This window comes from Taudactylus pleione, unplaced genomic scaffold (assembly GCF_031769625.1).
Source record: "Taudactylus pleione unplaced genomic scaffold, aTauple2 ptg000004l, whole genome shotgun sequence".
Classification (NCBI taxonomy): Eukaryota; Metazoa; Chordata; class Amphibia; order Anura; family Myobatrachidae; genus Taudactylus; species Taudactylus pleione.
In genome coordinates this window covers 3,279,127-3,303,699 of record NW_028284407.1, presented here as the reverse complement: position 1 = coordinate 3,303,699, position 24,573 = coordinate 3,279,127, and the positions used below count along the sequence as shown (strand labels likewise).

General features: G+C 45.2%; 1 protein-coding gene across 4 annotated transcripts in view; it reads right to left on the bottom strand.

Annotated features, from left to right (window-relative positions):
• The window catches only part of METAP1D (methionyl aminopeptidase type 1D, mitochondrial), a 227,306-nt gene that overhangs the window by 80,938 nt on the left and 121,795 nt on the right, over positions 1–24,573 (bottom strand). For 2 of the 4 annotated variants that reach the window (XM_088470936.1, XM_088470977.1), the window contains exons 2-5: positions 17,242–17,379; positions 11,595–11,744; positions 7,761–7,909; positions 3,989–4,031 (exon numbers count right to left, since the gene is read on the bottom strand). In XM_088470936.1, the coding sequence (XP_088327062.1) occupies positions 3,989–4,031; positions 7,761–7,909; positions 11,595–11,738 (336 nt within the window). In that variant the 5' untranslated portion in view covers positions 11,739–11,744; positions 17,242–17,379. Of the gene's footprint in view, positions 1–3,988; positions 4,032–7,760; positions 7,910–11,594; positions 11,745–17,209; positions 17,380–24,573 lie in introns of all 4 variants that reach the window. The other 2 variants (XM_088470801.1, XM_088470873.1) reach the window with 2 other exon arrangements.

The following is a 24,573-nucleotide window of genomic DNA, read 5'->3' as shown; positions in this document are numbered from 1 at the left end:
GTCCTTAAAGGATGTCCTAGCCTTTTCCCTTTTTATGCAATATTTTACCGCAATTCATGAAACATTAATGATATTTGTGCTGACTTAGTCATTGAGCGGGCACATCGCATATGGCCTCAACGCACAGAAAATACCCACTTCTCCAGGCCACATGTGATAATCTTCCACTGTTTCAAGTATCTTCATAAAGAGGTCATATGGACGGCGTCCAGGAAGATTCAAGACCTTCATTGGAACGACTCTAAATTCTTTATAATACAGGATTATTTGGCAGAGTTTACTAGGGCATGCAAATAATTTTCCCAGATTTGTTCCCAACTGGTCAAAGACAAGCGTAAATTTGCTCTTCTTTTTCCTGCTCGCCCATGTCTATTTGATGGCGACTCGTTTAAGGATTTCCCAATGCTGCTGCTTATCTCAGTGTGCAGAAAAGGAGAGTTCTCTGGATCGTCCCTTGTCTTTTTATGGTTATGTCTCGTGATAGGTACTTTCTAATGTATGCTTTTTGTTTATGAAACCTACAAATATCCTTTTGTACATAGTATTTCTGGTAGTGTCTGAAGTGTTGAAGCTTAACATGTTGAATAGGATTGTTGTAGCCTCCTCACCCCTCACGTCTAAGGCCAGAGGTGTGGTGTTCCTTGCGAAAAGCAACTGTAACTCAAAACACACTCTACTATAATTGATACTGAAGGTAGGTATGTAGCGGTGGATGTATCTGTAAATGGCTCTCGCTACATACTATGTAATATTTATGCTTCTAACATCTATTCCAAGAAGTTTTCTTGCCAATTGTTGTTTTACTTAAGACCTTTTTGCTTCCTGCTAATTGTTGTTTCACTCAAGACCGTTAGCTTCCTGCCAACTAGTTCTTGGAGGGTGCCTTAATCTGATTGTCTTCCGTTATATATGGATAGGAATACTCCTGCTCCTGTGTGTAGTTCTCTACCAAAAAGAGGGAGTGGCTCTTGAAGGCTATTGATGTCTGGAGAGGCAGGCCCCCTACGGACAAGGAACATACATGTCTTTCAGCCGCTTACGGCTCCTTATCTAGAATAGATTACCTTCTACTCTCCTCCTTGTTCCCTAGTGTTACTGACTCTGAGATTGAGCCAATTTGTTTCTCTGACCACGCTTTAATCCAGGTTACCATTGCTTCTACGATGGATAAATGGCCCTTACAGGCAGTGGAGATTCCCTTCCCATTTAATTCACTCTCTGAAGTTTCATGGTAAAGTGGAAACATTTTGGCAGGTATTTAAACATAATAATTCCCCAACACGAAACCACTGACCCTTTATTATTCTGCCAACCCGCCAAATCAGTTATTACAGGTAACACCATCTCTTATACGTCTCCGAGTAAGAGAACATTCCTGGAAATGCAAAGTTTGCCCTAACAAACCTTAACTGACTCTTACCAGTTATTTAAGCTATCCCCAAACCCAGCCATTAAAATGGTTTATTTTCTAGCTAAGCAACATTTTGATGAGATACTTCAGGATTTCGGAGAAAGATGTTCAACTCAAAAATAATATTGTTTACATAAATTCGGGACTGTACTGGAAAACGACTTTTTAACTTGCTGCGTGGTTCTCGTCTATCTATATCAGCCCCATTCTTAAAAAAATCTGATGGCACTCGCACCACCTCTAGTGCTCAGACTACAGAAGTCCTTCGGTATTTTTACGAAGCTATTTATTCCCACCCCGCCAACCGACCGCTTCTAGAGCGTACAAAGACAAAAGTCCATGAAAGATGACATTTTGCCTCTTTCTGAGACCTAATATTTGATGGGAAAAAAATCTGAATTTGGCGGGAAAATCTGAACTAATCCGAACCTGCACATCCCTACTTATGATACACATTAGTAAATAAAAATGGGTGAACAATTCCTTCTATTTAACAATATACATAGCACAAATGTATAATCTCAATAATAAATGAAGGCACATACTACTGTTTACTCTTTAGTGTAATATATCCTGAGCAGTGCAATTAGAACTGGGAAAACAAATACTGACACTTGCAACTTAGATGCACGATGAACGGTTACTAAAATCTCTCAAAAAGTTTGAATTGACCTTTCTAGAAGGTATAATAAACTCTTTGGGGGCAACTTAACTAGCTACAATGTTCCAGGGAAATATCTAAATCCCTATTACTACAAAGAACCATAGTAAACATATAAACAGCTTACACTGACTAATAATATATAATGTATTGGTCAGATAATAATGAAACAAAAAGCATAGTCATCCCTGTGACACGTCATGTTCTCAGCCCACACATATCCCCCTCTTTTCGGGTGTGTTATAAAAGACTGACAAAGTAAAGGTCGATATGCAATAGTTGACAGGGGCAAAAGGTCAACAGGTACAAAAGATTGACACTTTTATTTGTAATTTAACCCTAATCCTAACCCTACCCCTGGTGCCTAATCCCAACTCTCCCCTTGGTACCTTACCCTAACCATACCCCTGGTGCCTAACCCTCCCCCTGGTGCCTAACCCTAACCTTCCCCCTAGTGCCTAACCATAACTGTCCCCTCCGGCAGCCTATCCCTCACCATAAAAATGTTGAAAAACCATAAAAAAAATGTGTCAACCAGTGTGTCGACCTTCAGCACTGTCGACCTTTACATTGACGATTTTCTATTTAATTTTGGGTGCCTGTAAATGTAAAGTAACTACATGGAGCTGTTCCCAGAAGTTCTTTATTTCCAGCTACATGAGGAATTTAATTGATAAGGTACAGGTTAAATTTTAAAGCTTCACAGTAAGAAATAAATATAATAATCCTGGAAAACTTGGGACACAGCCCTAATTATGTTCCATGACCCCAAGTGTTACAAATACAATTTTTAGCAGAATTATTATTTTATTTGTAAGAATGGTCGTAGGAAAGCCATATTATGCCCCATCACAATTTAGTGGCCCATTTTCTTATGCCAGTTAAAGAACACCTCCATAGCCTGGCTGGTGTTAATACACAAAGCTGCCTAGAATACATTAACCATGGGGACTGACGTATAATTGCTCTGCAGCGAAAGGGTTAAAGGTTCTTCTGCTGCAAAATGGAACACAACACTATCTTCAGGGATTTTAATAAATGTAGGGAACACTGCTAGCAAAAGAGTTGCTGTCCAAATAGACTGACACACACAGGCCAATGTAGCCTCTAATGACAGAGTAAGATAATGACAGGCCCTACTCCAAATCAGCAGGAAGAGGAAGATCAATCTCGCTAGAGTGAAAGAAAAATGCCGCCTTTCCCCTGCGTTCGCTCATCTCATACATATCTATCTTCAGCAGCTGCTCCGTACTGCGGCGCTCTGCATTATCTACACGATGGATCAATAACAATTACGCCTTCTCAAAAACATGACACATAGCGGGATTGGGCTGACATTTCACTTAGGCCTACACTGATCTCAGTTCATCCGATCCCAGCCTTAAATTCATGTCAAGCCCAGGTCTACTCGGTGTAAACCCTGGGTTAAAAAGGAAAAAGAAAAAAGCAGAGACGGAAAACGAAAACAGCTGTTTTCGGGGAACAAGTAAACAGCATCTATTACAACAGGCCGTGGATGTTATAACAGAAGCATAACGTTTTGACGCACTCGTGGTGCCATCTATATCAAAGGGAGGACTAAGCCGTTTTATTATCTGTATCCATATGGACATCTCAGTCAGCGCATTCAGAAATTATAGTCTAAGATTAACTCATTTGTTTGTTTAGATCAGCTGGAGAACCATGGGTTGCAGACAGCAGGTTGGAAGGCAGTGTAGCTAGCAGGACGTTCTGAGACTTGCAGTTCTACAGCAGTTACAGAGCCAGATTGCCCAGCTGCGAAGACAGCATAGGCTTTATGAAAAGGGAGAAGGGGTACAATTAGAGGACATAGAAAGGATTCATTTTAACACTGGAAGGGAAGAAGCATTTGCTGAATTGTAAAACAGATAAAAGGTGTTTAATAAATGACTCACAGTGACGTCTACGTTGATAATATCTCCATCTTCAAGGGGTCGGCTAAAAATAGAGAAAAGAAATGAAAAGGACACACGTATTTAACCCGCTGGCGTTGTACACATTTATTAAACACTGTATCAGGCTGCACATCCTGCAGCTTACAGGAACTTTAAAACTGAAATGTGAACTATTTTAGCAATAATATGTTTTGCAGAAATCTTTCCTCCTATCAATATAAGGGTGTCTCTTCCATCAATATCAGTATATATTTATGCAGTACTCATACAAAATATATCTTGTTTTTTTTTCTTCAGAAGACGTTGAGTTTTCTGAACATAACATTAGTTTACTTATTTCACCTCACACAGCAAAACCAAATTTACTGTACACAAAGGGGGGAATTCAATTGTTGTTTGCGCGCAAATAAGTAATGAGAACCTGACGGGGCAAGTCAATTGTTGCTCCGATCAGACACGATTGCTGCGGGCGTCCATTACTTATTGCATCTGTCTAATGTACCAGATCAGTTCAAAGTCCTGGTTATAGCACCCAAACAGCTGTTTGGTGGCCCAAAAGCCGGACTTTTCTCTGAATTCTGCTCGCCACCCAAGAAGATGCAAGCAGAAATCTGGGCGCCCACGGCACTTGCGCCCGATGGGAGCAACAATTGAATACTCCGTCGGCGCTCATTGCAAACTGGCGCGCAAAACATAATTGGATTCCCCCCCAAATGTCCAAAAAAAAATGTTATTTTTTTTTTATGAAAATTGCAAAAAACTAAACTAAAAATAAATGTGCTTTTTTTTTTCTACCCACCACTTGGTGGCATGGTCCTAGTCTGCCATCGATGGTAGAGAACCATTAGATGTCTGCCATAGATGGCAAAACCATCAACCATTGGTAGTTAACCATCGTTGATTGTTAAGTATCGATGGTCAATGGCCATCCCAGCTGCCCAGCTCACTCTTAGGAGCCGAGGCAAAGGAGGAGCACTAACGATACATCTCATCTGCCGAAGTGGGGGAGTGAAAACCTCCCTCTGGCGATCCCCTGCTGAGCACACAGCGCATCAGCCTAGTGCTGATGCGCGGTGTCTCACTCCCGGCTGGCTCCAATGGGCATGCACGGGATCTTACAAGCATCGTGAGTTCCCGCGTGCAGCCCCCAGAGCCACCAGCTGCCGCAGCAGGGTCATTGCTGTACCTGCTGTGTCAATAGGGCAATGACAGTTGCACCTAATCGATATCGATCGCTGCAGCTGTCAAACGGTCAGTGCTGCTGACAGTTGATACATTGCCCAGCTTATCGGCGCTATCTTGTAGATATCAGTGCTGATAACAACAGAAGCGCATAGCGCCCCTATCATTTACGGCCCAACCCCTCAATAATACATGGGGGAGAAGCGATATCAGCGCATATAACGTGTGCTGATACCACTTCTTCCCCATATCGACATATAATACATCTCCTCCATTATTTCCCAAACTCCCCCGTTACAGACTAGGGGCCTAATTCAGAGCCGCTCGCTCGTGCTGTGCGTTCACAAGCGGGCCGATGTTCTGCGTACGTGCATGATTCGTTCTGCGCGTGCGCGAGCTACACACTGCGCTCGCAACCCTCTCGCTCGCCCAGCAAAGGCAGCCCAGTGTAATGAGTGACAGGAGAGGCCGTTTGTGGGTGGTAACAGGGGCAAGACGCTAAAGGTGCCCACACACATACCGATCTGCCCACGATCAGTCGATGTATACGATTTTCCTTGAAACTCTCCCCGGCAGCTCTGCACATGATCTGCCCACGATTTGCACACAATTTGGTGTCCAATCTTCAAACGATCTCTCCTGCAGTCAGACTTTTTACAGTGCATCACCTCCTAGATTGTCAGATCTGCCCTACTGCACGGCAGATCTGAAGATGCGATGTGCGATGTGAGTGGGGACTCACGATTTCCTCACGATTTGGCCATATTTTACACGATCTGTCGTTCTAATGTGTCGGAATCGGCCAGATCGCGTAAAATATCGCTATGTGTGTGTGCACCTTAATAATGGGGGGTTGGAGATGCGAACGCAGGCGTGCCTGAGTGTTTCAACACCGTTGCATAATTAACAGGCAGCGTCATAGTACACGTCACTTGACTTTTTTTTACACTGATTTCCTCGCAATGCTTGCGGTAGGATAAAGCAACCGCAAGCACTGCATTAGCATCCGATGGTGCTCAATGTACCAATGTTTTAATACACTTCCTGGAGAAGAAGTGGTGCTGGTGGGTGGCTCTGCCTGTGCGATTGGGCATACGCTCAAACAAAGTGGCCGCTCGCTAAGACATGGTGGGCGTGCTTATGCCTTGGCAAGTGTTCGCTTCCCGTGGCGTCACTTTGACAAATTTGCATACGCATCCAGCGAGCGTACGCAGATAGTGAGCGGGTCTGAATCAGGCCCTAGGTTTTAAGGATATCCATGCTTGAGTCCAGATGGTTATATCAAATTGACTGAGGTACTAATTAAGTCACCTGTGCTCAAGCATGGATATTCTTAAAACCTGGACTGTAATGGGGAACCTCTGTACTAGGCAATTACACTTAGCCTTATACACCTCATGGAGGTAATTACATTCTGTCTTGTTGTTACACATTGGTAATTATACTCTGTTATATTGCTCGTTGTAGGATAATTACATTCAAATAATGTATATTGCTACTCATGGGGCAATTAAGCCAAGCCATATTGTTACTTCATTGGGTAATTACTCGTCACCACTTCCAACATGTTACCTCTACATGGGTCTTGTATGCTGAGATTTTTAACACTATTGGTTATCGTTAAGAAAGATCTTAAATGGATTTAACCTTGTCAGATTGTTAAAGTTGCTATATTGTCAGTTATACCCCTTTTACACCAGAGCAAAAACCTGGGTTTTTGCTGGGTCTACCCGGGTCGCAGCTCAGTGTAAAAGGGTCCCTGAAAAATAACCTGGGTCAAGTGACCCTGCAATCCAACCCAGGTAGCTACCAGGGTTGGACCCAGGATGGACCCAGGTAATGGTGCAGTGTAAATGATGCAACCCAGGTTATCTGACCTGGATCATGCCTAAAATGAGCGGATTGGTGGTTGTCGAGCATTCACCTCCCACTTTTTATGACCTCACAGGTTTAGCAGGGCAGACCTGAGTTCAGTGTGAACAGGGCTGACCTGGGAGTAACCCAGATCAAAGGTGCAGTGTAAATGGGTCTAACCTGGGTCTGACCAGGGTTGGAACCATGTCCAAAAACCCAGGTCGGACCTGGGTTTTTGGTGGAAAAGAGGTATTACTGTAAAACCCAGTTAACATTGTCAGGAGCATCACTTTTGTCATTTTTAGTTTCTCTTTAGTGGAGTCTCCTATTACACTTCATTGTCCTCAGTGAAATGTGAAAATTTAAACCATGCTGATTCTACTGTTTCTGTTTCAAAAATTGCATATGGTATACATGTTTCATATTTTGACACTTTATTATTTTATCCAGTATATATGTTCTGACAGGCTACAAAAAGAAAGTCACTCCTGTCAAAATAAAAAAAAATCCCAATTTTTTACTAAAAATATTTATGAATAAAAGACAATAACAATTATTCCGGATGAATAGGACACATTGCAGACCTGCGAAAATTGGTCCCTGGCTGGAATTTTACGATGGGAGTTGAACCCCCCCAAAAGTGGTAGAGCCACAGGTTGTGTAACCTTAAGACTGTCCTGTTACCTATACTGCACATACGTAGCAGGAATTATTTTTTTTTTTTAAAAAGAAGTACCTATCTGGAATCCCATGGCAGACCACATTGTTTACGGAGGTACACACGGATTTGGGGAACCCGCCGTATCCTAATGGGGATGGATAAGCATTTCCATTAATAATAATCCGATGAACAAATGAATCTATTTCTTCAGTTGTAACGCCAACCTGGAATGAGAAGAAACAAAGAGAAAGATGACATAGTTTATGCTTATGCACAACCTTGTATGGTCTAAGTATGTACTGCAATGTGGTCTAAGGGTTTCTGTTATTCCATACTTAATTAGAGTAAAAAAAGCAAACGCCACTTCATTCAACACTTTGGGCCTCAATATGAGTTAGGTGTAAATCATACTTTTCTCTTCTCCCAGATCTGTAGTAAGTAAATAACACTGCCTAGTGTTTGAGTGTCTAATGAAATAAATTGTATTTTCATCCCCTGGATCACAACACTGATTACAACGCACAACAATGAAAATGTTTCCAATGTGAAAATAGTTACTTCTAATTGATTTCAGCAGGCAAAGAATGAACATGACATTTAAAACTCTCAGTTAGCTTTGAGTTCCGAGATATAGCCCATTTATGACGATATAGGGGTATTCTTAGTGAAGTGGGCAGAATGCAGAGAATCTTACCAGCAATCTGCGTTCTGCGCAGAGGGGGCGGGGCCTAATGACCCAATTAAATGAATCAGTTATTTGTCCCCTCCCCTATTCAAATATATGCGATTCACGGGATTACAAACACAAGATAACTGTGGTGCACTGAGTGACAAGCATAGTGAGCGATTCCACCTAGACATTTCAGCAATGGAACAAAGATATCAGGGTAGGTGATCACTACTGCTGGACAGTGACAAGAGATGCCCCAGAAGAGGAGTACAAGTGACAAGCAAAGAGAAAGCACCCCCATGAATAGGCCACTATATTACATAGTACTTTCCTATGCTGTATGTTTGTTTCGTATGCTGTATGTTTGTTTCGTATGCTGTATGTTTGTTTCATTTTGTGTTCTTATTTGTGATTGATTGAATTAAAACAACTGTTGTTTATTTTCTATCAAGAAAATATCAGATTATTTTAAAATAGCTTTTCACTATGACTATATTACTAATGTACATACAGCATAGTGCAAGTAGTGTAGCTAAAAAAATAGAGCTAGTAAAAACATTCTGAAATCAAATTAGTTTTTCTTGACCTCAAATTAGTAATGTATGACTATATTTAGAAAGGAAACAAATGAAAAGTATTAATTTGTTGTACAGTGTTATCAAGGTGCGCATTTACACACTTTAGCATATTTGCGCGTAACTCTAAATCAGGCTCTTTATTTTCATCCAGGAAGTATCACAATACATTTTGGATTATTTTGGTCTATGAGTTGCCAAGCCATTTTAATTAAGGGGGAAAATATGTTGCAGTTACAAACATAACCCCTTTTCCATTACATTTCTATAAATAATCAGTGATTTACATGAACTTATCCTTTACCAATAACATGATCCTATCCATACTAATATAAGAACGTTGTGTCCGTCTGTTTGTTCCAAGTTGGTGCAAAAACAACTAAACTGTTTTCATGAATAATTTTGTAGTGGAAACTCCTAGAAATAACCTGCACTTTGTTTCATCTCGATCCATCAAGTTAAAGCTGAGCAATAACAAAAACAATATCCATTGACATAATCAATGGAAGATATAGGTGCGGCACCATGCGCACGGCTGGTACGGGGTGGGGGCGGGTGCTTTGGGCCCGCGTACACTTGTATTGGATAGGCTACACAGCAGTCTGTGCACAGGGCACACAGTGACATTGGTGTGAGTGGTGGGTGAATAGGAGAGGCTACACTGTAGTCTGTGCACAGGGCACACAGTGATATTGGTGTGAGAGGTGGTGGGTGAACAGGATAGGCTACAGAGCAGTCTGTGCACAGGGCAAACAGTGACACTGGTGTGAGTGGTGGGTGAATAGGCTACATAGCAGTCTGTGCACAGGGAACACAGTGACATTGGTGTGAGTGGTGAGCGAATAGGATAGGCTACATAGCAATCTGTGCACAGGGCACACAGTGACATTGGTGGGAGTGGTAGGTGTAGCGTTCCCGCTAGGCTGTTCTAGCGGGGCGCGGCGCCCTGCCCTCCTTCTGGAAGGCAAAAGCGCCCTGCCCTCCAGAAGGAGAGCAAAAAGCGCCCTGCCTGCGGGAGCCGTCTTCACCCGCGGGTCGCAGTGTCCCGCGGGTGAAGAAATGTGCGGGGACTCGGTCACCGTCGGAGAATAGACGCCGGGCGCATGCGCCCGGCATCTATTCTCCCTGTCTGCAGGGCTTGGGGGCTGCCCGACGTGTCCGTAAGTGCCGGGCACGCCCCCAAGAGTGACGGAAAGGGGATGCGTCTTATAGACACGCCCCCTTTTTGATAACCACGCCCCCTTCTCGGTCGCGCGCGTGCCCTCTCTAGCTCCAGCGCCCTGCCTCACGCCGGAGCTAGAGTGAACACTAGGTAGGTGAATAGGATAGGCTACACAGCAGTCTGTGCACAGGGCACACAGTGACATTGGTGTGAGTGGTGAGTGAATAGGATAGGCAACACAGCAGTCTGTGCACAGGGCACACAGTGTCATTGGTGTGAGTGGTGGGTGAATAGGATAGACTACATAGCAGTCTGTGCACAGGGCACACAGTGACATTGGTGTGAGTGGTGAGTGAATAGGATAGGCTACACAGCAGTCTGTGCACAGGGCACACAGTGACATTGGTGTGAGTGGTGGGTGAATAGGATAGGCTACATAGCAGTCTGTGCACAGGGCACATAGTGACACTGGTGTGAGTGGTGGGTGAATAGGATAGGCTACATAGCAGTCTGTGCACAGGGCACACAGTGATATTGGTGTGAGTGGTGGGTGAATAGGATAGGCTACATAGCAGTCTGTGCACAGGGCACACAGTGACATTGGTGTGAGTGGTGAGTGAATAGGATAGGCTACATAGCAGTCTGTGCACAGGGCACACAGTGACATTGGTGTGAGTGGTGGGTGAATAGGATAGGCTACATAGCAGTCTGTGCACAGGGCACACAGTGACATTGGTGTGAGTGGTGGGTGAATAGGATAGGCTACATAGCAGTCTGTGCACAGGGCACATAGTGACATTGGTGTGAGTGGTGGGTGAAGGTGCTGCTGCCACCAGTCTGTACAGTGTTGCTGGTCATGTGGGCCACTCCTGCGACAGGGCCCCTATGCGAAGCAATGCAACTAGAACACCTCAAAAAAGAAAAAAAAAAAATGTTGGCAGAAGCGATTTCATCTGGGCACAGCCGGGGGCAACAGCTAGTTTGCCTAATTGAAGTGTGATTCCTGATGTGGCGACCTTTCTTGTCTCAGATGTTGGCACACAGCACATAAAAATCAAAAAATATACAAATACATAGTGCAGTTGGTTCTAAACATGTTAAACCACCACGTGCGTTAACACTTTATCTACTAGATGGTGTCTGGACCATTAATTCCAGTATTAAATGAAATTATCACAAATTACTCCAGTACAATGGAGAAAAGCCATAAATAATGTAATGGTACTATAATAATTTATTGTGACAAAATCTATAAAACACCCAAGAAAGGGTACATAAGCCAATAAAATGACAATTAAAATACATAAACACAATTTATAATGAGACCAAACCCGAAGGTAGGCAGCCTAAAACCTCCGTGATTGGTCTCATGATGAATTGTCTCCTTATGAATTGTGATGTTTTACGCATTTTAATTGTTTAACTGTAATTATATTGGCGTATTGTGGCATTTTTTGAGACCACGTGAAAGTTCTGGGAGGAATACTCTTTGCCTCCATTACCTTTAACATTTTCCCGGCCATAAGTAAAATATGACGGGCTAGCTGACAAGCCTGACGAAGCCCTTGAATCTGATCTTCGTCCTTAATTTCAATGGAGTCTCCCCAGTCGGGCACAATGCCTGTCGTCACGTAGTCTGGCTTCATTATGTGCTTGGAGGAAAAGGATTGGAAATGAAGATCAGAAAGCAGCATGACAATGGGATCATTTTCTCAGACAGTCCCTCCTGCTTCATGGCAGCTTGCCCTTTGCATTCGAGGAGTGACCTTCATGAGCTACCAAGCAGACCCTCAAGGCTTCTTCAGTGTTCCTTCCCGTGCCTTTCTGAACTTAACATTGCCTATTACAAGTAGCTCACACAGCCTGTGAACTGCAAACTGTGGCAGGAGCAAAATGTGCAATGGCAGAATCTTCCCGAAACATATTTCATCAATGCAACGGTTATAAAACACTTGAGACACCTAAGTCTTTTTTTTTTTACTTCTGCATTAAAATGACATAAAATCTGCGGATAACAGAAATACATTTGTTGGAATTATTTTAGTAATGAGCCTGAATTGAAAGTTTGGTTATTATTATGTGACAATTTTGTTGAAGCGTCTGGCTTCTTTTTGTTTTGCTTTGTAGTACTCAGATACTTGTCAGGTAAGAAAACACTTTAAAGGAAAACTTCCCATTCTCTGGATGAGGAACTGAGAAGCTGTCACTAAGGCTTTCACCACTTGCCGTCCTCAGTGGTGGAATTTTATATTATTGCAGACGCTCGGCGATAATTCCTAAACTTGGGAAGGAATAACCCGCTCCTCAACACTTATCATCACCCAGTTGATTGGCAACAAGTAGCAAACTTGGTGAAAATAAGGGGCTGCTATAACAAACCTACTGCCATGAGAATGCAATCAGCTCTCTATTTGTTAGTAGCGTTGCTGAGATATTCTAATGCTGGACACACGCTGTGATACCAGATATTGCGCAGATGACCAATATCACAATATAAAACAATCAAAATCCGTCAGATCATTGTCGAATAGGTCGGCAAGTGTGGTCTGCAGGTAAATGCAAATGGTCGTCAGCAGGCTGTCTGCAATTATCTGACCACTCTAACAGCATCCAATCGTGCTGGAAGTAATCTCAGCCCAAACTCACTCAATTCAGCCACCTGTGTGTGTGTACGAGCGTCAGGACAAGTCTGTGTGACACCAGCTTAACTTGCATAGAACATTAAGATTAAGATAGCTAAATTAAACGGTGTTAAAGGAGAGAACAAACAGCATCTACAGGAATTATTAGATTTGTCTCCCATCCAGAAGCAAATACAGATGATATACAGCCAAGCAGAGAGCTACACAGAGGAACACAGATACAGGGCCACAAACAGGGGAGTGTGGTGGGCAGGGGGCTGGGATGTGTACAAATGTAAGGGGCTCAGGCGGATCAGAGAACCTGCCACCGCTGATGTGAATGATAAGAATTTTGCAGCCAGGATAATCAGCGTATAAATGGGGCACATTAATGGGGCACAAGGCACATATGCAGAAATTGCAGACAGAAGGTGATGGAAGATATTTTACTAACTCGTTTCTCCCCTTCCATATGTGAGCCATCCCCTCCCCCCCGTGTCTCTCTTTCTCCCACTTTACATGTGTCGTTCCTTGTGCCTTTATCTCATCTGCCTCACCCATCCCATCACTATACCTTCCTCCTTCTCCGATCTGCCTTCGCTATTCACTTTCTTCTTGCGTCACTCATTCAATCAGTCGTCCACCTCTCCCATCTTCATGCCTTTCCATCCTCCTCTTTTGGATATTGTAGGCAGAGCCATGGCTGGTGGTTGCCAATCAAAAATGGTGTTGACGAACGAATAGTGTTCAACACCACTTAACTGAACCTAAGGATGGCAGGTACTTAACCTTCATGGCTTTTTCTCACTTCAAAGGGTTATTACCAACAATAACATAGATATTGCCAGCAGTAACCCCTGTCGACAGTAAGACTACCTTTGCATGGGGAAGCCTGTTTAACAATTACAGCGTCACGGAATACTTCTCCACTGCAATTAACTGAAATGAATGTTTTGTAAAAAATGCTTTATTCTTTGAAAAAATAATTAATAAAATATATATTTTCTGATATTTAAACGATGGCTATTGCTAAGGGCATGTGATAAGGTGTGATGGCTTGTGGGCAGGTCTGAGGGGCACATGGGGCACCACAGCTCCATATCATACCTCTGTGCCCACTAGATCATTGGTAGGGGGCTGCTTGTTTTATTTGTACTTGGCTCTACAACTTCGGCCCTGAAGTAAATTGTATAGCTGCAACCAAAAATACTGCATATTAATCATACACAAATAGATAGGAATAATAACATACATACTCTGAGACACAGAGAGATAACAACTTCTACAGACATAAAAGGGATGATAATGGAGATACAGGAAATTATTTACAAAAAGCACCCCCCCACCTCTTCTTCTATTTGCACAAATGCACCTATTTACCTGCCTGGTGCACACACATTTTCACACTCACATTCTGGCTTTGGAACGGGCTTCTGTACAATCAGGCTGCACCTGCTGCCGCAGAATTAAGGGCTGTGGCATCACTTGGGTTGGTGTCACTCAGACCGCTACTGTGGACTCCTTTCGTGAGTCAAAGGCGCGTGCCCCCGCGAAAGGGAATGTGTCCTCAAGGCCACGCCCCCTGTTGAATGAGGTTTTGGGGATTTGACCACCTAACAAGCCCCAGTTCTAGTTGTGCTGGGGACTTGCCAGCACTCTGGGAGCTGCTGGGGAACACCCAGCCTCTCCAGACTCCAAGCACAGTGTTGGTGATGGGTACATGCGGGAGTCATATATCACCGCTGCTCAGTGACACCATCCGAAGGGGGTGATACCTAAATAGCAGAGCAGCTGTACCCCTCCTTGTGATGCCACTGGACTGTGGGCCTGTTCAGGGGTGGACAGAATTAAAACAGGGCCCCATGCATCTCGATAGATACCGCCAGAGGACGCAGATCGGAATTGTCGGTATCAAGGGCTGCGTCGAAAGACATAGTTCCACCGGCACTGGCAGACATCTACCATTGGACATTCTGAGCAACCATAGAGCTGCTCTAATGCCTGATAGTGCGGCCGATCGTTTGTGTGACTATTTCTGCACAGCGGCGGATTAGAGCGGCAGCTGGTGGGAGTCTCGGTAAGAGGACCATCGGCTGCAGCATTAAAATGAATTTGCAGTAGTAGCTGCAACTGTAACTCCATCCACCTCTGACTCAGACCCCATGTTAGAAAAGCGCATCATCAAATGTCCACGTATTGCTAATTTAGGACCACCCATTCATTTTCTTCAATTCTTACATTTTTATCTTAATACACTACTTGTTTCAGCCACATGTATGCCCTAATTTAATCATGAGAGTTGGGGGAACTCCGGGAACATCTTTATGACATCTATCACTTTTATGTGTTTGTACTGTATATTTCTATTACATGAGTATTTGAAGGCATTTACATAAGTTACTGCACCAAGTGTGCCTGGTTGGTAAAACAGCCATCTTACAAAGTGCAGGACAGTTCCCAATGACCAGAAACTGGGGTAAATAAATAAAAGATCAAGATCAAGCATTTTGCTGGTAAACAGTTGGAATATTGTAACCTCGGGGTATTGAAATGAGGACTCCAGACAGGCAGGTACTTGGTAAAGTAGTGACACTGCACATTAAGGTTAGGCCTGGACACACACAGGCAGATAACAGAAAATAAGCAAACAACATAAAAGTAAATGTCTCAGCACTCCTTGTGCTAATGTCTGTGGACCCTCCAGGTCCTGGCACCCTAATGCTAACCACCACCCCCCAGCCTATCGCCTGGCTAGCTTATCCAGCATCAGGAGCAATGAGCAACAGGTGTGTGAGAGTTTTAAACCCTTCATGTGCTGCTGACTTCCTGCTGGCTCTGGGCAACCTGGAAAACAAGGAGTTCCATATCTCCACTTCGAGCTGTGCAGCCCAGAAAACCCGTAATTCCAAACTTCTACTATAACTGCAGAATGTGCTGGACTTGTTTTCCTCTCCCTTGGAGGAAAGTTTATCCAACCAGAATGTGGGCAATTCAGGTGAGAGACAACCCCTCTCACCACAATATGTTAATTCATATTTTTACTCTAATTTAACTGTAATCAGACTCAGAGAACATAACGCGTTGCGGCTTAGAGTTGGAAGTTATTCTATCACTTTGCTTCCGGCACGTGTACTGTGTATGTGAAGCCGTCGGGTTACACATGCATCGGTGGGGGCCAACAGAGAGGGATCTAGAGGATCCCGCTCCATAAAAATAAAAAAAGTATTAGCTAGCGTAGTCCATAGGCTACTATGGACTAACGCCATCTGAAGATATAGCAGCCCCCATAGAAACCTACGGGGGATGATTTTATGATATAAAATGGCGGACTGAAGCAGTAATCTCCAATATCTGCTGCAGCCACCTCCTAGATACACTCTGGGGATGCTTGAAATTTATTGATATCGCCCGGAAAAAAAGCTGTTATACTGCAAATTTATTTTGTTAAATACGCCCCTATAGCTCATTTACCTATCATATACAGCAAAGCAAAAAAAATATTTTTTACATGTGGGCACAATTCATGGCAGATTTCATGCCCAGCTTGGCATGGAACATCCCGATTCACCCACATCTGCATATAAGAACATTCAGCATTTCGCCTCCCCACTCATATGCTGAGGCATACAACATTACGAAGTGTCAAAAGGATTTGGCGGCACATACACGTAAATGACCATTTGCTTCGGCAAGGCTAACTTGGATACACACAGACCTGCAGATTACTTTTCCTAGCTTTAATAAGCAATGCGAATTCTATTAAGTACTATGAGGACAGCTTGCAACAAATTGGTTCTAGTCTACTCGCCATGTAACTAGTTTTAACCGCAATTACAGTGGAACTTTCTGAGATCCAGAATCGCCGAGTGCTTGCTGCGATGGCTGGGGATAAATTGCAGTGCCTTTTGCCAGTGGTATACGATGTGAGATGTATTATTATCACAAGCAGACTGTTATTCCAGTTCAGTAAGATAATAATGGTTACGAAAAAAAAAAAAATATATATATATATATATATATATATATATAAAAAAAAACCTTATTACAGCAGCTTATGTTTTTCTTCAAAGGTAACCGCATCAGGCTCAATGTAGACTCATCACATTCACAACAGTCTGTCTAATGATGAAGGCGCAGGTTGGACATCGACCATAAAACATCTTATTTACTTAAATCATTTACTAACATTATGGGCATATTTCACAAGTCCGCTGGCCACCTCCTTGGAGTTGATGGCCACCTGCCGATGTCTCCATCATTGGAGAGATTGCCTGTAACTATCTGTCTTGAGACTGGGCTCACCTATCCACTGATTACCTATTCTTCATAACTCTATCTGGCTGGGAGTGAAGTACATGCAGCTCTGTTGTTCGGGATTTAAATCCCAGACCTGGATTTTAGCCCCTGGCTGTCACTGGATGAATATACTTGATCAGTAGTGCAGTCAACCTTTATATTGACTGGGAAAATAATCAGATAATAGAAATTACAGTTACCTCAGGAACTGGATGAGCGGGGGAAACTGTACCTGGCCAAACTATACTATAAGCAGTGCTTCTTTGTCTTCGGAAAGAGAAACATCTTCTTTGTTGAATGTTTAACTGCCTGTGTAAGTAGATATGATTGATTGATGGAGAGAAAACTCTGTGACAGCCAGTCACATAACCTGCGGGGAGAAATGTGAAAAGAAAAATATCAGTTAATATATCCTTTCATTTCTTAGACATCATCACGTTAAACTGTTTAAATCAGCGCTCGTCATTAACGGAACTTTCAGGGGGAAAGTGAAAACACTAACTTTTCTGTTCCTCTGAAACTCCATTTGCTGTAAAATACATCAGCACGCCGGAACTAATTGGGAAACAAATCTGTATAGATGATATGGAACCAGCTAGCTTATCTGCCTGTATTCTAGAGAGGAGACCATAAAATGTGTGCAACATTGCTTAGCTTTTAACGTTCTGATGTTCCAAAAAGATGAACAAGGCTAAAACCTGAGGACATCCTTTAATAAATAATTCACATCAGGTAATTAACCCCAATGCATAGGATTTAATTCAAAGTGCTAAGACTCTTGCCCCAAGCGGAATATGTACGATTTATCGCCGGCCGCACAGCCGGCGGTTCAAATCCCGACAGCGTGAGCCCGGCAGGGTTGAATATCCCAATCGTCCAAGTTAAGTATGTTCTAACCTAATATTACCCCCTGACCCTCCCTTAGGGGTGCCTAATCCTAACCTCCCCCCAAGTGCCTAACCCTAATCCCCCCTCTAAGTGCCTAAACCTAACCCAACCTTCCCCGGGGGTGCCTAACCCTAACCTCCCCCCAGGGGTGCCTAACCCTAAGTCCCCCCCCCGGGAACCCTATCCCTCCAAGCGCGGCAGTCTGCGCCCGTCTTACCTTTGATCGGTAAGCCGGGTGTCGTGCTCCCGATGTGGTCTAATGACCGGCGTCGTTATTTCAACGCCGGTCATTAGACACCAGCCGGAATTAAACAGTCGGGATGCCGACGGTCGGCATTTAGACCATCAGAGTCCCGACTGCATCCCCCCCAAGCATAGGAATCTAGGAATAGCAGTAGTCTGATGTCCAGGACCAAGAGGCTTAATTCTTGCCAGAAAAGTATTGGGGGAGAGGAGGATATTTGTGAACCAGTCCAGCCCCGAGTTCCCCACTCAGCTCATCACTGGTGCATGTATCCACTTGGTCTTTAAATCCAGGACCACAAGGCCTCATAGCCACTGGACCCCCTATAAGGATAGTTTAGCTACTGCCTAGGGGTGAGAATCTCTGAATATAAAAGTGTTTCCAAAACCCACAGGGAAAGACTTAGCTATTAAAGGGTTACCAAATAATCTCCTGAATGGCAAGGATTGTGGGCATCAGATCCCAGCTGTTCTGATATTTGGGGAAAGGGGAGGACTCCAAAAAAATCAATTTGGTTGGACATTACCATAAAATGGAACAGTCTCCATTAATTACATTTTTATGCTACATTACATCAAAGACTACATAAACATATTATACAGTTGCGAGATACTGCATATCATTTTTAGATAATTGCTTTTTTTCACCTCTGTTTTCTATCACCTGGAAGCCCCTGTCCAATGCCAGTGGCACAATGAGCACAGATATACAAATAGATGCTCATCGCTCAGCCTAGTCATTCTGATTGGCTGATAATATCGCTGCTATGATCACTGGCCAATCCCACTTCACTGGAAACGTGTAATCTGGTCATTGGGCTAAATGCCCCAAAGTACATGGAGATCATACTGTCACAATGTATCAACTGAATGCTAAGAAGAACTGCACCTGAGCGACATGATAGCGAAAGATGGATCACACATTCTATAGAAGACAAGTAGAAAATTTGCCCATATCAACCAATCAGATGCTAGCTATCGTTTATCTATTAAATGCTATAAATGATAGCGAGAACCAGGTTGCTATGGGGAACGTCTCTACTTTACAAGGTTTGATACATTTCCCCTAATGTCACAGCAGGTTTTTCTGGTTCTTTTTAAAAGCACAGTTAGCCGTTTACAGTCCATACGTCAAATTATTAGATCACTATATTAAAGTGCACTTAAGCTGGATTTATTTAAAGTTCTTACAGACAGAGCATCATTAAAAGGTTATATACAGATCGAGTGCCTGATTCATACATGTACGCTAATGCATTCGCAGCTACGATCCCGCACGCAGCTGCTGTACGAAAATGTGCTAATGCTGTAGCCGGCTGGAAATACACTGTGATACCCACTGATGTCTTTGCAGATCTAAGCAACTGTGTACAAGTACGCAGGCGCCACCGCAGATCATTCCATAATCCACCATCTGAGGAGCCCTATGGTCATGCAGAATAGCCACCTGAGCTGAGATGTCAGAACCACTTTATCTGTATATGGGATCCCAGACGCAGGCTTCAACCCTCCCCAAGATCGTCCGCGACACACCTGCGTTTTTTGCCGCCACTCAGAGGAGGATTTAGACCTCATGAGTCCCTAAGCAAGAGACTGATTTGGGGACCCCTTTCCTCAAACAATCCGTAACACATTTTTCTTCGTTATATTTAACATCACCGCCTCACTGACTGCACCGCGTCACCACATCACTGACTGCACCGCGTCACCACATCACTGACTGCACCGCGTCACCGCCTCACTGACTGCACCGCGTCACCGCCTCACTGACTGCACCACGTCACCGCCTCACTGACACCAGCACATCACTGCCTCACTGACTGTACCACGTCACCGCCTCACTGACTGCACCACGTCACCGCCTCACTGACTGCACCATGTCACCGCCTCACTGACTGCACCACGTCACCGCCTCACTGACACCAGCACATCACCGCCTCACTGACTGTACCACGTCACCGCCTCACTGACTGCACCACGTCACCGCCTCACTGACTGCACCTTGTCACCGCCTCACTGAGTGCACCACGTCACCGCCTCACTGACTGCACCACGTCACCGCCTCACTGACTGCACCACGTCACCGCCTCACTGACTGTATCACGTCACCGCCTCACTGACTGCACCACGTCACCGCCTCACTGACACCAGCACATCACTGCCTCACTGACTGTACCACGTCACCGCCTCACTGACTGCACCATGTCACCGCCTCACTGACACCAGCACGTCACCTCCTCACTGACTGCACCACGTCACCGCCTCACTGACTGCACCACGTCACCGCCTCACTGACACCAGCACGTCACCACCTCACTGACTGCACCATGTCACTGCCTCACTGACTGCACCACGTCACCGCCTCACTGACTGCAGCACGTCACCGCCTCACTGACACCAGCACGTCACCGCCTCACTGACAGCAGCACCTCACCGCCTCACTGACAACAGCACCTCACCGCCTCACTGACAACAGCACCTCACCGCCTCACTGACTGCACCATGTCACCGCCTCACTGACTGCAGCACGTCACCGCCTCACTGACAGCAGCACCTCACCGCCTCACTGACAACAGCACCTCACCGCCTCACTGACTGCACCATGTCACCGCCTCACTGACTGCACCACGTCACCGCCTCACTGACTGCAGCACGTCACCGCCTCACTGACTGCAGCACATCACCGCCTCACTGACAACAGCACCTCACCGCCTCACTGACAACAGCACCTCACCGCCTCACTGACTGCACCATGTCACCGCCTCTCTGACTGCACCATGTCACCTCCTCACTGACTGCACCACATCACCGCCTCACTGACTGCACCATGTCACCTCCTCACTGACTGCACCAAGTAACCACCTCACTGACTGCAGCACGTCACCGCCTCACTGACGGCAGCACGTCACCGCCTCACTGACACCAGCACCTCACCGCCTCACTGACCGCAGCACCTCACCGCCTCACTGACGGCACCACCTCACCGCCTCACTGACGGCACCACCTCACCGCCGGCACCACGTCACCGCCTCACTGACGGCAGAACGTCACCACCTCACTGACAGCAGCACCTCACCGCCTCACTGACGCCCCACTCTCCGTGCGTGTCACATGCACACAGTGCCTTTAGAGGAGGAGACACTAGATAGAGTGGCGCGCTGGTGCCGGCTCCCAGCGGCAGCTATCCAATGAATGTGCGTTGAGCTGTTGACAGCCTGCTGGAGCCTGGCAGCAAGCAAAATGCCCTCTGCCCTGCTCCATTATACATCTCTGCCCAGGATTTGCAAGGGGGGTTTTAATAATACAGTGTCTATCTATCTATCTATCTATCTATATATATATATATAGTGTTCCCTCTAGCTCCGGCAGGAGGCAGGGCGCCGGAGCTAGAGAGGGCATGTCCGCACGCGCGCCGAAGGGAAGGGGGCGTGGTCATCGGAAAAGGGGGCGTGTCTATAAGACGCGTCCCCTTTTCGTCACTCTTGGGGGCGTGCCCGGCACTTACGGACACGCCTGGCAGCCCCCAAGCCCTGCAGACAGGGAGAATAGATGCCGGGCGCATGCGCCCAGCGTCTATTCTCCGGCGGTGACAGGGTCACCGCATGTTTCTCCACCCGCGGGACACTGCATCCCGCGGGTGAGAACGGCTCCCGCAGGCTGTGAGGGCAGGGCGCTTTTTGCCCTCCTCCTGGAGGGCAGGGTGCTTTTTGCCCTCCAGAAGGAGGGCAGGGCGCCGCGCCCCGCTAAAACAGCCTAGCGGGAACACTATATATATAACATATATTATATATTACAAAATCCTGCCCTGGTGACGACCTGGATAGCTGGATATACAAATGTCAACGGGGACACTCATGGGTAGGGTACATTCTTGTAAGAATTCAGATGACAAACAGTGTCTGTGCCCAAAGTTTCAGTCTATCCAGACTTTTATCACGCACTTTCTTGCTAAGTCCGGATGAAGTGAAACTTTGGGCACAGATACTGTTTGTCGTTTGAATACTTACATGAAAGTACCCGTGAGTGTCTAGTGTTCACTCTAGCTCCAGCGGCAGGCAGGGCTCCGGAGCTAGAGAGGGCAACTTCTGCGCCCGAAAAGGGGGTGTGGCCATTGAAAAGGGGCGTGTCTATAAGACGCATCCCCTTTGCGTCACTCTTGGGGGAGTGCCCGGCACTTACGGACACGCCGGGCAGCTCCCAATTGCTGCCGACAGGGAGAATAGATGCCAGGCACATGCGCCCAGCGTCTATTCTCCGGCGGTGACCGGGTCACCGCACATTTCCCCACCCACGGGACACTGCGACCCGCGGGTGAAGATGGTACCCGCAGGCTGTGAGGGCAGGGCGCTTTTTGACCTCCAGAAGGAGGGCAGGGCGCCGCGCCCGGCAAAAACAGCCTAGCGGGAACGCTAAGTGTCTCCATTTCTCCAATACTGTTTCTATACATACAGGCATATACAATCAGGTGCATAAATATTAGGACATTGACAGAATTTTCATATTTTGGCCTCTATTCACCACCACAATGGCTTTAAAATGAAACAAACAAGATGTGCTCAATCAGCTTCATGAGGTAGTCTCCTGGAATGGTTTTGAATTAACAGGTGTACCTTGTCAAGAGTCAATCTGTGGAATTACTTGCCTTCTTAATGTGTTTTTAAGACCATCAGTTGTGTTGTGCAGAGGTAAGGTTAGTACACAGTAGACACCACTATTTGACTACTGTTATAATCCATATTATAGCACCAACCACTCAACTCAGTAAAGAGAAACGACAGTCCATCATTACTTTAAGACATGAAGGTCAGTCGATACGGAAAAAGTACTTTGAATGTATCCTCAAGTGCAGTTGCAAAAACGCTATGATGAAAGTAGCTCTCATGAGGACCGCCCCAGGAAAGGAAGACCAAGAGTAACCTCTGCTGCAGAGGATAAGTTCATTAGAGTTACCAGCCTCAGAAACCGCTACTTAACAGCACCTCAGAATAGAGACCACATAAAGTCTTCAGAGTTCAAATAGCAGACAAATCTCAACATCAACTGTTCAGAGGAGACTGCGTGAATCAGGCCTTCATGGTCGTATTGCTGCGAAGATGCCACTACTGAGGATGAACAACAAGAAGAAGAGAATTGTTTGGGCCAAGAAACACAAGGAATGGAGATTAGACCAGTGGAAATCTGTACTTTGGTCTGATGAGTCCAAATTTGAGATTTTTCGTTCCAACCACCGTGTCTATGTGAAACACAGAGAAGGTGAGCGGATGGTTTCTGCATGTGTGGTGTCGAAGCTGGATAATTGGCTGAGACAAGATCAGTTTAAAATTGGATCGCAGCGACGCCATCTTGCGACTGGCCGCAAGACGCCATCTTGGAAATGAGATCGCAAGACACCATTTTGCGAATGGCCGCCTAAGCGCCATTTTAGATAACCTCACACTCTAGTACATGTGGCGATATTACTATTAGCATCATGCGATTGCATCTTTCACCATTTCTCATACACACATTAATACGCACAATTGTGCAGTTAACTAGTCGCATATTAGCGAATGCATCCTGTATGAAAACGCTGAATATTAGCTTCATGCACACACATCTGGCCCAAGTTAACTAGCATCTTTACATCAAACCTCACACATTACATATTCACATACAAGGTTCCATAAGCTTTAAGGTATAAGATTCAAGTATGCACATTTATTATAATTGCTAGGAAATAAAGATAAGTAAGCCATGTTTGGTATTGTACTGATGCGTACTCTCTCAACAGTATTCCGGTAATATCGATGGAGAGATCGCAACATGCATTCTCAACTTATGAAACGCAGAGACTTCAAGCAACAAAATGTACATTATATGAACAACGGTTAGGATTTGGTGATGGTGATGACTTGTGTGTGTTTGCGAGTGGTGTTAATTAGAATGTTTCTTCTGGTGGTGGTGGTGTTTTGGGAGTGAGGAGGGTGTGATTGGGTATGGAGTGTAGTTTGGAGTAATGTGAAAAGGGGAATGGAATAGGATCAAAATGAGGCCAGCGAGACACAGTAATTTGGGGCAAAATCTTTTCTTGAGTAGTCACAATGCTGCTCTGTTAAGATCCCGGGCAGGTGGGTGGGGTTCAGTGATGGGTGGTGATGAGACTGGGGAGGTAGGTGGACCCTTTTAGGGGGCTCCTTCCCGTGCGGTTCAGTGTCCTTGCATGTCACCCCTGCTGGACCTATGGTCGACAGTCTAGGAAGTCTCGGGGAGTGGGGGGATATGCAGAGTGGGTTGAAACACCTGTGCGGTGTCCCGCGTGTTGGTGTGAGTCTTGGCAGTACTTACCTACCGGTAGGTTTTTTGTTATGGTGATGTAGGTCGACGTCGTGGCCGTTGCAGATAGGTTGGGAGCTGCAGGTTTGTTGGTGAGCTGGATCAGCGCGTTGCTGGTGTG